The 16,158-nt window shown below is 38.7% G+C and overlaps 2 protein-coding genes across 4 annotated transcripts; both read right to left on the reverse strand.

The window, feature by feature from the left end:
• Positions 1-254: 254 nt before the first annotated feature.
• Positions 255-3,821, reverse strand: LOC18050102 (uncharacterized protein At5g41620). The gene is made up of 3 exons (XM_006444844.2): positions 3,297-3,821; positions 2,552-2,677; positions 255-1,859 (listed from the first exon to the last, which is right to left on the reverse strand). The coding sequence occupies exons 1-3, from the start codon at positions 3,693-3,695 to the stop codon at positions 384-386; spliced, it is 2,001 nt and encodes a 666-aa protein (XP_006444907.2). The 5' UTR covers positions 3,696-3,821; the 3' UTR covers positions 255-383.
• An 8,831-nt stretch (positions 3,822-12,652) lies between these two features.
• On the reverse strand, positions 12,653-16,030 carry LOC18050103 (F-box/kelch-repeat protein At3g61590). 3 transcript variants are annotated; one of them, XM_024189156.1, is made up of 3 exons: positions 15,747-16,030; positions 15,583-15,625; positions 12,653-14,153 (listed from the first exon to the last, which is right to left on the reverse strand). In XM_024189156.1, exon 3 carries the CDS (start codon positions 14,148-14,150, stop codon positions 12,933-12,935), a length of 1,218 nt encoding a protein of 405 aa, XP_024044924.1. In that variant the 5' UTR covers positions 14,151-14,153; positions 15,583-15,625; positions 15,747-16,030; the 3' UTR covers positions 12,653-12,932. The 3 variants fall into 3 exon arrangements, with proteins under 3 accessions (XP_024044924.1, XP_006444910.1, XP_024044925.1); XM_006444847.2 differs by lacking the exons at positions 15,583-15,625; positions 15,747-16,030 and adding an exon at positions 14,979-15,213; XM_024189157.1 differs by lacking the exons at positions 15,583-15,625; positions 15,747-16,030 and adding an exon at positions 14,927-14,951.
• Between the last annotated feature and the right edge of the window lie 128 nt (positions 16,031-16,158).

A 16,158-nucleotide genomic window follows, 5' to 3' on the forward strand; every position in this document is an offset into this window, starting at 1 on the left:
AAAGCAAATAGCACACGTGTCCGGACTTACAGAGAAAAAGCAATGCAAATGCAAGGTTGGGGGGTTGGCTGAAGCAGCATCTGTAACTTAGCCACCTCCCACACCAAAAGATACCAAGATTCAATATCTCTCAAGAGTCTGCACAACCCTGGACATGTCTTTGTTTCCCTGGAACAATTACTTCAGTTACGAAGTTTCTTATCTTTAGGTGGTTCGAAGTAATTCCATTAATCAATGATAAGTGGAAATCAGAGAGTCAGATAAAACTACATTTATGATCCAAAAGAAAAACACCATGGTGGGATTTAAATTTAGCTTGATCCGTGCAATTCTCATGTACATATGTAACACCGAATCCCGAAAGTACAAGCAAATCTTTGCCATTAGAAGGAACTTTTAGAGGGTTTTGAACAAGAGTGCTGAGCTTCTAACCTTGCTTCCAGTAATTTCTCCTTCAGGGTATTCACCTTCAAGCCTCTAGGTACTTTCAAAGAAGATTCGGATTTTTCAAAATCTGGGGACGTCAATTTTGACATCCACTTCTGCACTGGACTTCCATGACTAGTGAATAAGGACTGAACATGAGAATCTTCCTTTAAATCAGTCTCAGGATGAACCTTATCGCCTTCTGATGATAAGGAATGATTTCTGATTAAGTCATCAACCACGTGATTTAATTTCAATCCACCAGCTCCATTGTGTTTGCTTTCTTCGGTAGCCCCAGTCTCTCCTTCTAGCTCACCCCGTTCCCAATCTGGAAACTGGGACTCGGTTCTAGTCACGTGTTCATGGAACCATCCTGGTAAACTGGACAAGTTATGACCCTTATTCCTTTTCCTTGACCTAACCTTTTTCTTTCCTGAATTTGAATTTACCAATTCTTCAAGATGCCCTTTTCTTGCACTATCCCCATGCTGTTTAGAGCTGCCTCTGCTTTGTTTCCTGCTTGCACTCTTGTTTAGTTCTAAAACTTGTAAATCGACATCAGTAGAATATTCTTCATTAACAGTGTCTCGAGGAGCACTTACAGCCTCATTCAAGGGAAATGACTCTGTAGAATGACGAGAGGAATGACTTTTCTTTTGCTCATTTGTGGACAAGCTACCACCTGTCCTTGATTTAGAGAAGTGCTTAGCTTGAAGGAAATTCTCTATATCAAGACGTAGCTTGTCCAGAATTGTATTTTTATCTGAGAGACTATTTTGTGTTTCTGCAATCTTCATTTGCATCCGCTCATCAAGCCAAGATTCCGAAATATGGAGGATTAACCTGTCAGCATTTTTCATATGAGCATGATCCATCTCTGGCTTGTGTCTTAGTAATCGCACCTCTTCTTCATAATCCCTAATTCCCTTGGCGAACTCATCGCACAAGTTCTCCAGTAGAATCCTTGCTTTCCTTTCTCTTTCAAGTTCTTTCAGAATATTGGAGAAAGATGATTTCATATCAGAGAGATCTCGAGCTAGCTTCCGATGCAGACTTTCTGAGCATTTCCGTAGCTTCCTCTCATCTTCAAGCTCATCTTTCCATGACTGAACGGCAGCTTTGATTCTATTTCGCTCCTTGTCTTTCCTGATAATTTTTTCCTCCGCAACTTGCTTCATCAAATCATTCACTTCTTGCCTTTCTGTTTGCTTCTCTTGCAGCAACTCCTTTATTTTGGTCTGAGAATGATCTAGTTCCATTTTTAAAGCTTTCACCAAGGCTATATCAGATACATGCTGTTCTTCAAGACTCCAGATTCGATTAAGCACCGTCAGTAACTCCGTGGATGTTTTAAGGTTATACCTAGGCTTACCAAGCTTACCCCGAGAATCCAAAGAACTGGTGGGAGTAACTGCTGGGTTGTAAGCAGCCACCTGTACAGAGGAGGCGTCTAAATCCATTAAACTTATATAAAGAAGGTAAGCCAGCTTTTTGAATTGGACTGTCAAAAAGGCATAATAAACTGACAGATAGAATTGTGAAGTTCAAATCCATTACAAGATCAATGTTAATACAGGCAGTCACTGAAACTTTATCAGGAACTACGGGACAAAATCTTTGCCTCTCTTATCATAACTAAAGCAACATTGAAACGTGATATTTCAAAACATATTGATTTCAAATTTCCGACATTCATGGATATAACAAATCAATTAATCATAGAAATTAAGGAAGATCTTGTTTGGCTCCTTAGTAGAACAGATGAAGATTATAATTTACAAATTTCAGTGGGAAAAAAAAATGGTGTCATGTGTTACATGCTTATGTTGATGCCAATTTGAAAAAGATGAGTAAGAAGATATATCCAAATGGATTCCTAAGCGCCATGCTCCCTCACATAACAATTTCCTTTGCCCTCTGCATAATCTCTTTCCCATTTGATTCCAGTCCAGAAAAAAGAAGAAAACCTTGCAATGGAAGAGTCTTTGCCTATAACAGGCACATTGCTTGGATACACTCAATACGTACTACTTATATTTCCATATATTTATGACTTTTAACCAAACCACAGAGAATCTAGTCTAGAGAAAAATTTAAGTAAATACAGAAGAATAGAGATATTCACCTCCATTGAGTTATCATAACTGGCAGGAGATACAGGCTGCAGAGCATGACCATTCCTTTCGACTGATTCATGGTGTTTCATCAATGATGCACTGAGGTGCCTCCTTGAGCCACTAGCACTCTCTGGCTGGAAGAATTGCAGGTCATGATTAGTTAACAGTATCAAACTACTGAAATAGATACTGGTAATTCCTCTCCAAGTTCACATTTTATGTCTTATTTACTTGTCTTTTCGCTTCTCTAAACACCACAGCTAGAAGGGAAAAAAGGGGAAAAAAAAATCGAACTTCTGAATTACTTAGATTCAGTTTTCTTCTTTTTCACCATATGGCCAAATAAGCCTCCATCATATCACTCCATTATCCTTGTTTTGACAAACAAAAACCATTGAATTGGCAAATTCAAACAATTGATTATTAAACTGACATTAGTCTTTGAGTAATGAAGGAAGGAACACAAACCACCAAAATGAACTCGATGCATTACTAAAAAGATCCAGAGAAAAGAGGCCAGTAAGATAACGGGAAGACTCTAGAGCCACTTACATAATTGTAAATCATAGGAAAGCAAGTAAAACTTTCCGTTCAAAAAAACCGAAAGTATATAATAATCTCTCGTCAACAAATAACTGTTAACCATTAATACTTATTAGTACCCAAAACTTAAAAAAAAAAAAAAAAAAGAAACCCAGCAAGCACTAACTTTATATATGTGTGTTTGTGTCTGTGTCAAAATAAGAGTAGTACCTGGCGAGGGTGAGGATGAGGTGAACAAGTAGGGGGGTGACGGACATAATTTGGAAGATTAAAAGGCCTGCTATTGTGGTTAAAATGTGATGATTTTGGGTTTGGCATTTTGGCAAGTGAGGTATGGTGGTGGTGGGGTTGGGGGTGAATTTCCCAGAGGGTGGCACAAAGTTTTCTAGCAGACACAGTAGTCGTTGTGGGAATATTATTAGGATCGAGAAATTCTTGAACAATGGGCCTGTTTAAAGATGTGAATTCAAGCCTCCATATCGGGGAAGGAGTAGAGGGACCTGATCTCTTCCCCACCTGAATCCCGCCTTTCTTCAACTTTTTCACCTTCATTTTCAATTCCTGCTTTTTCTGCTCCGCCGACTCTCCTTTTGCTTCTCCTCTTTCCATCTTCGCTGTTCACCTACCTTTCTTTCGAGTTTCAGCCATCTTGCTCTCTTTTCACTTTCTTATTGGCTAACCTGGACCTCCTGCTTTGTTCCTGCTCGCACTGTGTGTGGGCATTGACCATTTGAGTTTCATAGTCAGCACCGAATTGTTTTTTTTTTCCTGAGGCCAAAAATAGCATTATTATAATTATGCATGAACCAAAGACCGACATGCTTTTTTCCTCTTTTGATGCTAATCTAATCTATAAATAAGGCCACATGATGAGTGAACAACACTAATTCTTTCTTCTACAGTACTTTTTTCTCTGAAAAGAGTACAAGAATGAAAGTCTTTTGAAGCCATTATGGCTTGCTTTTTGGCCACTCACAAGTTGGGTGTTTCTATCCCCTCATTCGGGTTTTCTCTATTGGCTTTAACACAATCTTTTCTTAACCATTTTTCTTTGTTGCTTTAAAAGTTTCCCGATAATAGTTCCGAAAGATCTCTTTTATCTCAAGTCTGTCAAGGAAGTGGGTTTTAGCTGCAGAAGTTGCTACCCGTAGGAAGTAATGGATACGGAGGAATTAATTAGAAAATGCCAAGCGATTGTTTTAAAAGAAGAAGAGGAGGACACAGTAAAGCTGGTGGAAAGAATGAAGGCTACGGGGGAAAAAATTGCTGCAAACTGTTTGATTGGAAAGATCATGCTGACCAGAGGAGTAAACAGGGAGGGTTTGAAAACCGCAATGCAACAGGCATGGAGGACAGTTAGAGAAGTAAAAGCTGAGAGCATGGGGGACAATGTGTTTCTTTTCAAATTTGCCAATGAGGTAGAAAGAAGAAGAATTCTAAAAGGAGGTCCTTGGCACTTTGATAGGGCTCTCTTGGTACTGGCTGAACCAAGTGGCATAGGGGATATCAAAAAACAATCCTTCACACACACATCCTTTTGGGTCCAGATTCACAATATCCCAATAATGTGCATGGTAAGAGAGACCATAAAAATGCTGGGGGAAAGGATAGGCATAGTAGAAGACATTGAAGCAGATGAAGCAGGAGAATGCCTCGGTCAATTCGCTAGGGTCAGAATATCAGTAAATATAACACAACCTTTAAAAAAGGTAGTGTATTTGCAACAAGAGGGGGAAAGGATACCGATGCCAGTTCTATACGAAAAATTACCAGATTTCTGTTTCTGTTGTGCCCATATCGGTCATCAATTTAAAGAGTGCCTCAATTATAAAGGTCAGCCAAAAGAGGAGCTGCCATACGGTGCTTGGATGAGAGCCATCTCACAAGCAGAAAGGGTGAAGCTAAACCGAAGCAGGGAGAGAAGAAATTGGGAACAGTTTCAGAAGAAAACAGGAGATGAAGGAGCCAATACGCAAAAATCTTTCCAGTTTCAACACGATCCAATAAGTGCAAACGGGTCACTCACAAACAAAACGGGCACCGAAATGGGAGATAGAGATGGACCGATGAGTAAAGACCGTGAGCCAACAATCGGGGATAACCCATTAATGCAGTGTGCTGAGGTGATGGAAAGCCTGCAACCAAGTGGGAAGAGTAGAAGCGAAGAAATAAACCAGCAGCAGAGCATGTCAGCTGACAAAGACGGCTGCACCAGGAACGAAAACGAAAGGGCGGGAAGTAAAAGGTGGGGGGAAATTGAATTTGCGAAGGCAAAAGAAAAAATCCCAATCAAAGACCATGCCAAAACGAATGAGGAGAAAATGGAAAATGGGCCGAAAAAACTACAGCCGAGGCCCAAACCAAGGAAATGGAAGCTTAGAGCGAGAGTTCAAAAAATGGAGAAAGGGAGCAGCAGTGAACCTAAAAACTCAAAAAGGCCTAGCACTGATATCTCGAGACCCAGCCCCGAAAACAAGAAACAACGATTGTCAAGTCCCCTCAAACAATTCAGTGACCAAAATCAGTTCAGCACCTCTTCAATAAATCACCAGCTGAAGTTAGTTGATGAAGAACAAGTTGAAGGGGAAGATGAAGCTGCAATGGAGGAAAATATATTGGCGGGAGCTGGCAGCCAGCCCCGCCAGCAGCCATGAGAGTGTTAAGCTGGAACGTTCGAGGTCTGGGGACGCCTCGAACGCGACTCGCAATAAAGAAAGTTCTCCACCTGCACCAGCCCCAAATTTTCTTTTGCTGTGAAACAAAGATGACGGCTAGGCAGGTTGATGCGACATGTGGAAGTTTCAATTTTGAGAATCGGTTTGTAGTTGATAGAAACGGTATGGGAGGGGGTCTAGCTTTATTTTGGAGCTCGGATGTTGATGTCACGATCAAATCTTACAGCTCTCACCATATAGATGCCATTGTTCGGAACCAAAATGGTAAAATATGGAGATGCACTGGGATTTATGGCCATGCCGAGGCAAGTCAGAAACATCACACTTGGGCGTTGCTGAAAAGGTTAGCAGAGCTCTACTCCTATACTTGGTGTTGCTTAGGAGATTTTAATGAAATTCTCTATCCTCACGAGAAATTAGGGGGAAATGACCGTAGCAGTAATATGATGTTAGAGTTTAAAGAGTCTATCCGAGCTTGTAATTTGATGGATATGGGTTTTAAAGGGCACAAATTCACGTGGTCTAATAGGAGATTTGGGGTTAACTATATAGAGGAAAGGCTTGATAGAGTGCTCTGCAGCAAAGATTGGGGCAGCACCTTTCAGAATCTCCCAGCCATAAGCTTAGCGAATTGGGTTTCGGACCATTGCCCAATTATGTTTGAAGTTAAAGTTTGCTGCAAAAAGCCCCACTACAAGAAAAATTCCTTCCCCCGTGACTATTATGAAGATATGTGGAGTTCGTACGAAGCCTGCAGCAACATCGTGAGGAGTGAGTGGGAAAGCTTTGATGGAAATAGCTGGGAAAGTCCAGTGCAGAAGTTTCAGAGGGTTGCGAAAAGGTCTTTAGCTCACCTCAAAATCTGGAGCAAGGAGGAATTTGAAGGTAGAAAAAAGAAGCAGAACGAGTTGATAGATCGGCTGAAAATGACAAAGCAGGAACCTCTGCAAGCAATAGATGGGGAAGAAATCAGGAAGCTTGAAGACCAAATTAGTAACATGCTGGTCGATGAAGAAGTCTATTGGAAGCAAAGATCGCGTGCAGATTGGCTAAAAGAAGGGGACAAAAATACAAAGTTCTTTCATTCCAAAGCTTCCGCTAGGAGAAGGAAGAACAAGATTTGGGGAGTTGAAGATGATCAAGGGAATTGGGTGGATGATCCAGAAGGAATTGAAGGGGAATTTTGTGGGTTTTTCCAGCAGCTGTTCACTTCCTCCAATCCAAGTCAGACTCAGATCTCAGAAGCTCTCAAAGGCTTGCTGCCAAAAGTTTCCCAAGAAATGAATACCCACTTAGAGGAGCCTTTCACTCCGGAAGATATCACAAGAGCTCTCTCCGAAATGTGCCCGACTAAAGCCCCGGGGCCAGATGGACTGCCGGCTGCATTCTTCCAAAAGCATTGGCAAATAGTTGGCGAAGGTTTGACAAAAACATGTCTGCACATACTAAATGAGCAAGTGGCAAGGCTTCAAGCGAGCAAATTTCAGCAATAAAAAGTATTTTTCAGCTGAAGGTGGTGCCCAAATATGAGAAGTATTTAGGCTTACCTCCCATGTTAGGCAGGAATAAGATGAGTTTTTTCAAGGAGGTTAAGCTCAAAGTGACCAGCAAGATCTCGAGTTGGCATCACAAGCTTTTTTCAGCTGGAGGAAAAGAAATACTTATCAAAACAGTAGCTCAGGCAGTACCAGCTTACGCCATGAGTGTTTTCAAGCTTCCCAAAGGCTTATGTGAAGACATCCAAAAAGAAATTGCAAGATTCTGGTGGGGTACCAAGAAGGACAAGCATGGAATTCATTGGGCACGGTGGGACAGCATGAGCAAAGCAAAACGCAGAGGAGGGTTGGGGTTCAGGGACCTCCCTAGTTTCAACCAAGCTTTGGTGGCCAAGCAAGGATGGAGATTAGTTCGGTATCCCAACTCTTTAATGGCAAGGGTAATGAAAGCTAGATACTACAAGAACTCTACATTCTGGAATGCAAAAGTAGGATCTAATCCCTCTTTCATTTGGAGAAGCATATTGTGGGGAAGTCAAGTTATTAAAAAAGGGGTGAGATGGAGAATAGGAGATGAGAAGAATGTTCTGGTATACAAAGACAAATGGATCCCAAGACCAGCCACATTCCAGCCAATCTCCCCAAAAACTCTTCCCCATGAGACTGTAGTGGCTGATTTAATCGATTCGGAAAACAAGTGGCGAGTAGACAGGCTGGAGCAACACTTTATGAAAGAAGATATTGAAGCTATCCTCAAAATTCTGCTGCCCAGTGGGAAAGAAGAAGATGAGGTGTTATGGCATTTTGACAAAAAAGGGGAGTACTCGGTTAAAAGTGGGTACCAGCTTGCTCTTAATCAAAACTTTCCCAATGAGCCTGAAAGCTCAAACAGCAGCTCTAGGCTCTGGAAAATCCCCTGGATGCTTGATTTACCTGAGAAAGTTAAAATCTTTATGTGGAGAGCTCTGAAAAATATCCTGCCGACGGCTGAAAATCTCTGGAAGAGAAGAAGCTTGCAAGAACCGATCTGTCAAAGGTGCAAACTGCAAGTAGAAACAGTAAGCCATGTTCTGATAGAGTGCAAAGCAGCAAGGAAGATTTGGGATTTAGCTCCGTTAATAGTTCAACCTTCAAAGGATCACAACCAAGATTTTTTCAATGCTATCCAAGAGATGTGGTCCAGATCTTCAACAGCAGAAGCAGAACTGATGATAGTATACTGCTGGGTGATATGGTCAGCAAGAAATAAATTCATTTTCGAGGGAAAGAAATCTGACTCAAGATTTTTAGCAGCAAAAGCTGATTCAGTTTTAAAGGCCTACCAAAGAGTGAGCAAGCCAGGAAATGTTCATGGGGCTAAGGATAGAGGAATTGATCAGCAGAAATGGAAGCCCCCCTCCCAAAATGTTCTGAAGCTTAATGTAGATGCAGCCGTGAGTACCAAAGACCAGAAGGTAGGGCTGGGAGCAATTGTCAGAGATGCAGAGGGAAAGATTCTAGCTGTAGGAATCAAGCAAGCTCAGTGCAGGGAGAGAGTCAGCTTAGCAGAGGCAGAAGCTATCCATTGGGGGCTGCAGGTGGCTAATCAAATTTCTTCATCTAGCTTGATAGTAGAATCTGACTGTAAAGAAGTGGTAGAGCTTCTAAACAACACTAAGGGCAGTAGAACAGAAATTCACTGGATTTTGTCTGATGTTCGTAGGGAAAGTAAGGAATTCAAGCAAGTCCAATTTTCCTTTATCCCAAGAACCTGTAATACTTATGCCCATGCCTTAGCAAAGTTTGCCCTAAGGAATTCTTCCACTGATGTCTGGGTTGGCACATTTCCAGCTGAAGTGCAGAATGTATTGAATTGTGTTGTTTCCTAATGAATGAAAGGTTTACTTTCTTTTCAAAAAAAAAAAAAAGGCCACATGATTAATTCCTTTGAATTATAGGCCTCCTCGAAGCTACTATGCCTACGCGATTAGCTTCGTTAAAATCAAAAGGGCATCAATCAATCTTTGACCATGCTTTTACTGAACTCATTTAAGAATATTAAGTAAGATACGCCTGCTCCAAATTTAATTTAACATAATTAGATTTACAATGATGTCTTTTGTTCCCTCTCTGGCTCTTATCTCAATTGTGATTAAAACTAAAAGCACATCATGTCAATCAAGCCTTGGGCAATCGGCTCCGAGGCAAATGGACCAAGCACGAGCACAAAACCACCGGCAGCATTTTGTCCGCTAATTCGTTTTTTGATGTGATCTTAGGCAGTTAAGCTCCGCTCTCCAGCTGTGACCAACCTTTACGCAAAATGTCGCAACAAAGTTTCTAAAAATAAGACAAACCTGTGGACTGTGTGGTCCATGTACTATTATTATTCTCAAATTCAATGTTCAACGAACCTCGGTTGCTATAAATGAGCCTTTAATCCAACGAGTAAAATATTGTATTTATAATATTAAGTGTAAGAGTTCGAATTTTTATAAGAGTATTATAAAGGTTAATTTTAGTACTTTCTTAATTATTAACTAATTAAGTAGAGATAATTTCTCCTATACGAAATGTAAGTGGAGTACGCATTCATCGAATACTCGAATATTAGAGAGGATTTAAAGTATATGGGTAAGTGTTGTTAGTGGTTTAATGTATTATTAACTAATTGAGTGGAGACAGTATCTCTCTTACGAAATGTAAGTGGAGCAGACACACCTTAAATATTAAAAAATGTTTAAAGTATCTGGACAGCTGCTTTAGTTGATTAATGTATAGCGGTGGTCTCAGTTATTTAGTACGATTATAAATATTGTAAGTGTAATATTTGATGTAATATCAGTAATAATATATATATAACAGAACTAAAAAAAAAAAAAACAAACCTTCGTTGTTTTACATTAATTATTATTATTTCATATATTGAATCTAAGAGGTAAACTGGTGATTCTAGTGACAATCACATGTTACCATTGTTTAATACCTGTATGTACTTGCCTACACTTTATGTGGTGGGTATAGTAGTCGTTACTAACTGATCCTAAAAGCACGAGGGACATAATTATTATTATTGTAGAGAAAATAAGGACCACAAGATTCAGAAAAACGGACCATGTAAAAATAAAAAAGGATTAGTTGCATCTTAATCAATATTCAAGAGTGGTCCACGGGACATCCCAACAGCATTCGTAAATGGATATAAGCTAACCCGACAAAACAATGATGAAATCAACAGCATTGAGAAAAACACATTTTAAGGTCACGTATACTGTATACATTGAAGTCTGTTCTGATCTCCCATGATCTTGTGTACGGGAATTTGTTTTCAGGCCCCCCGATTTTGGGCATCTTGTGGGCCTTTCTGCGTTGGGTTTACAGACGTCCATTTTTTTTTTTTAAATTAGTGGTCTTTAGATACAATGTGCTCTTGCTATACACCCCCGTGAACATTCCAAGAACACCGCCCCAGTGTGTGTTGTCTGGGCTTGAACAAGCGATTGGGCTTCACCTTGACCGTCCCTATATATACTATATCTCCACAAAAATTTTCCGGGAAGAATGGACTAATTAGGGCTGGAATTCTTTACAAAATACATTTTATTTTATTGTTCAAATGGCTGAAAGACATTTTTTTTTTTTTTTGTATTTACCCTTTGCCGTGGATCCGCTTAGAGAAATCCAACCAACTTTATTATTATTAAATGAAAATTAATGCTTTAAACAAATGAGGAACTTGATATCACAATATTCAATACTTATTAGGGCCAAGAAGTAAAACTTCAATGCAAAGAATTGACAAAAGGGGAAAAAAAAATCTAGTAATTATGAACAAAATCTAATTAGATATGAGCAAGATCTGATACAATTTACAAGCCAAATCAACTTTTCCAGATCGCCTGAAGAAACGACTTCAAAACCAAGAGCAGTTTTGATTTTAAAACCATCGACAGGAGATAAAATAATTATAAAAAAGAAAAAGAAAAAAGAAAAATCAACAGCATGAAAAGCAACGTAGTGCAGATTTTAAAACCATATGCAGATTTTAGCTCTGTCAGAAAGAGACAGTCATTTACGCTTCGAGAATGTGGATTGTGTTGTGGTGGGCCTGGTGGCTCCTTTATTAAAGAGACTTTAAAAAAAGAAAAATTATAGAAATAGATTCATTATTAAAGAGGAGGATCTTTACTATGTTTATGCTTTTATGTAAGTTTCTTTTTCTCTTGCAAAAATTGATCGTTGCATAGATGCCGATGTTCTTTTAGCGCCAGTTTTAGTTAAGATTCTCGTGGGGTCTCCCAACAACCCGTCGTCATCTTTAGCCGGTCACGTCAATCGAAATTTACAGTCGAGTTGGCTTTGATTTAATAAATCTCAAGTTTTCTTCAATTATATTTGTAGCAAGAATCGATCGGTCTCTTCTGTTACTTTTTCTCTTCCTTTGGATGGCAGTTTTTGGATCTTGTTAGTAAATTCAAAAATTTCGTTAATATTTCTGCACACTCTTGACCATATTTCTAAAGAAAATTTGCTAAAACAACAAAAATAAGCAAGAAATTCCTTTTTCTGATTTATTGAATCCGAATTGAATAGTCCGAAACAAAATTGGGTTCAAGCGAGCACACACTGGACCTTGTCTCTTCAGAGACCCAGCCGCTCACACATCATGCTGAACCTGTGGTTCGGTTCAAGCTTCAAGATCAATGGGAAATTCAGGCTTGTGCCTTGTGTTGTTGTATGTAACCGTGGAAATTATGGGCAACTAATTTTTTTTTTTTTTTTTTTGAGACTGATTAATCATCAGATTACTGCATTACACAGATATTTACAACGACTGTTTATTGTAGCAGAGGTATTACACTGATATTTACAATCAGATATACATGATTGGAACTTACATTATTACAATGAATTCTATGAAGTACATGCCCAATACAAATAACCCCTCACAGGAGAGGATGTCCATACTCCACTTGCATTTCGCAAAGGAGAAGTATATAAAGAACATTTAGCCCTCACAATGCTTGTGAGGGCAGCAGCCCACCACTTCGGCCAAGGCACAAAAACCAATTTTAAAGCGCAAAAACCAGCTCTTACAGGTTGTATTAGGAATAGGATGATGTGTGAGTAAAAAAAAAAAAAGAGGAGAGGGAGGGGGGGAAGAGAGAGACAGGCAGCAGTTAGTAAAAACTAAAAAGACCAATTTACGAAGTCACTGGTGGCATGGCTCCCCATCACTTGAATTTTGACTTGGAAGTAGGGCAAGGGAAAGCTACCAATCTCAAGATTTTGATTTTGGGATGACAGAATCGGCAATGTCTTTAAAAAGAAACAGAAAATACAGCATCCCCAAATCTTATATTGACGTTGAGAGATTGAAAAAGACTTCTAGCACTCGTCCCTTAGGGCTCGAAGGTGACCGATCATAAACATCTAACCTTGAAATTGGATTAGCTCGAATGTGAATTTAATAAACACATAACATTACAAGATGACATCACACTGCAAATTTGTATTCATGTATGTGGTTTGTGGTAAATCCCAATGCAAAGAATCATACTCCCAATTTTCTACAAACTTTAAGGAACAAGATTTCATGATAGCTGATTATAGGGGCAGAACAAATCAATAGGAAAAATGTGGGAATTCCAGACAATTTTGTCAATACCACCACAATAAATCGAATAAAGAACAAATTAGGGAGCAATTTCAAGCCTGGGTTCAAAGCAAAACCCAGTAAAGAGCTGAAGAGGGAACCTCTTAGTCACAGGACATTTATGTGACCACCTCCATTGTTTCAGGTTCATATCATAAACAAGAAGAGATGGAGCTCCATAGCTCTGGATGTATATGAGATCATCTGTTCCGCTACTTGCAAAAACATCATCAAACTCTCCAAATCCTTGGAAAAACTTATGTGGCATCCTAGCAACCTCTTGCCACTCCTTCCCATTCAGAACCCAGATGCCAATTCCCTTAATTATGTCAGGCCGATCTTGTTTGCCAATTCCTCCAACCATTACCAGCTTCTCTTTCAGGTTCATTAGGCGCCCGCAAGTCAGAGCACAAGGTACTGGGATAAAACTTTTTATCAGCAGAGCATGGGATGATCGGCTAGAAAGATTAAACGAGATCAGGCCATGACGATTTTCTGGTGCACCACCCCCAGTTGCATAAATCAGAAAATACAGAACCCCATCACAGATAATACTCTCATCTCCAGCTCTCCATCCCGTCAGCACCTCTTTCCAGGAGGTCACCCACATCATTGTATCTGAATCATAAATATGGATTGAAAGCTCCCACTGAAAAAAATTCCCCGTGACTTGCTTAGACTTCACAATTGAGACAGTATAGCGATGTGATACTCTGTCCACTGAGAGTGAAAGCGCACTGTAATCAGAGAATTTCAAACCTGGTGGTTCCTCAAGCTTCTTCCAGCTTTTGGAGATAGGGTTGCAGACATATAACTCACTTCTACTGTCATTGTCCATGAAGCAAACCAAACCATATGATGAAGCAATGAACCAATTGGATGTCTCAATGCAGGGGAGTTCAATACCATACCACTTTCGAAGGATGGGATCATAAGCATAACCAATTGGCTCATCAGAGCTTGTAAACATAAAATACCAGGGCTTTTGTGATAGGACATTTGAGAAGTTCCACAGAAACCTTCTTGAACTGACAATCTCATGCCATCTTCTGCACACGCAGCCTGCTCTAAATATGCTAGCTATTGGGAGATAAGCTAGAATGCGTTCCAACAGGTCATCAGGAAGGATTAAGTCAACAGAAAGCGTAGAAGCTTCTTTATTGCCTTCATCACTAAGCTCTAAGAACGAATCAAACTCATTAATGCCTCTTGCCATGTCATCAATGCAATGGTTGATCCAAGATGTTTCTCCATCCATAATCTAGAGAAAGTACATTAAAAAAGACTTCAACAGACAAAATTAACAAATTAAAAAAGAACAAGAAAATCGAGTTCTACATGAAAACAGATGAGAACTTCTCATCACCAATTAAGAAAGCATCAGATAATCATCACCAAAGAATATATCCCAAGTCAAAGTAAGTCAAATCCCTTGACAACATATCACATAACATCAGACAGGAGAAAAGTGTCATGCTTGGCATATTAAAATTCAAAGGAAAAAAGAACAGTAGTAAAATAAATTATGTAAGAATCCTGAAACCCTGCTAACACCTTACACCTCTCAATTTTGTAGGACAGCAGCAAAAATTACAGAAAGCTCATCCAGTGCATTATATAAACATAAATCAGTTTTCAGATTTATACTTTTTACCGCCAGAAGCAGATATAAGAAAAATACACAATAAACTGCAATTAGAACATCAAGATTCTACAATCAAACTGGAAATAAGGGCCAAACTACAGGAATACTAAAATAATTTGACTCAAAGTTTTCATGATTAAAATAATTTCTAATGCAAATTACGTACAGGCACAAAGGTTTATCTCCACATTATGAGACCTATAATTCCTCAAAAATGAGAACATCTAATCCCCATTGCTATGATTTTTAAAATAATTAATTTGAAATCAACAGAAATAACAACAAAATCAGAATAATCAACCCCCCCCCCCCCAAAAAAAAGAACTAAATAAGAAAATCCCATAAATCAAAATCAGAGAAGACATATCTTAAAATGATTCTTAGCTTACATGCAAAGCAAGGAGAAAATACCATCATATGGGAACAAGTAAGCAACAATACCTGAGATCACAACTGTATAAACTCAGGTTATTACACCAGAAACACATTACAACAAGTACATGAGCTTAATTACACACCCAGTTGTTAAAATTTTGCCGACTAATTTTGGAAGGAGAAAATATCAAATAGAGGAATCAGACAATAACAAATGCCAATCTGAGAAGCAGATAAAGGATATGAAATTACTATTAATTTGCTACCAAAAATGGCTAAAAAAGCATTAAAGAAAGAACGATTTTTTTTTTTTGAAAGGGAAATATATAACCAGATTTCTTACCAAAACGAGATAGTTATTTAAAAATAACAACAACAACAATAATAATAATAATATTGTTTTGTTCACAGAAAAATAAAAATTCAGAGTTTTAACATGAAACCCTAAAAATGGTTTTGAGTTTGAATAATCAATAATGGTAGGTAGAGATTAAGGTTAGGCCATGCTTAGTTATCAGTCAAACATCAAAACCCCACATAACTAAAACACAAAAACATATTAAAAAAATATAAAAAAGAAAAAGAAAAAGAAAGAAACACAAGTTATAAAAACAGGAAAAAAAAAAACACTTCAAAAAATGGGTTTCATCAAGAACATCAGTTCACATACCTCTTCCAAAAGCCTAGTCCAGTGTCACTGTCCAAATGGGTGCCTAAAATTTGAAACTTTATAGTGAATATCAAGTAAAACGTTTATCAAGCATTAAACTAGAAACACATAAAAGAAAAATGAAACGGAACAAATGTAGGCCATTTGCTTTAAATGATCAATACCCTATGTAGAGGGTTACTCTAGATTTGGCTTATAAACATGCCCAAGCAAAGCAAAGCAAAGCAATCCCTTTGAAAGAGAGAAAAATAATTTCTTTTTTTTTTAATAATTTTTTTCAGCTAACTTGGCCTCTTTTTTCATATAAGAAAAACGACAGGCAAGGAATGAAGTGAGAAGCCGGTTTTTCAATAGGCGTGTATTTAGAGAGAGTGGTAGAGAAAACGAGGAAAAGGACGGACGGCGCTTGAAGCGCGTGGCTATTTGTTACGAGATTTTTATCCCGTCATTTCATTTTCATTATTTTTATTTTTTAATATTATAAAAGCGCCCGACCCAATACTCATCTCCCATTTTATTATTTTTATTCAGCACTTAAATTAGAAGAAAAAAGAAAACAAAATTGGAAAATGAAGA

Source organism: Citrus clementina, unplaced genomic scaffold (genome assembly GCF_000493195.1).
Source record: "Citrus clementina cultivar Clemenules unplaced genomic scaffold, Citrus_clementina_v1.0 scaffold_3, whole genome shotgun sequence".
Lineage (NCBI taxonomy): Eukaryota > Viridiplantae > Streptophyta > Magnoliopsida > Sapindales > Rutaceae > Citrus > Citrus x clementina.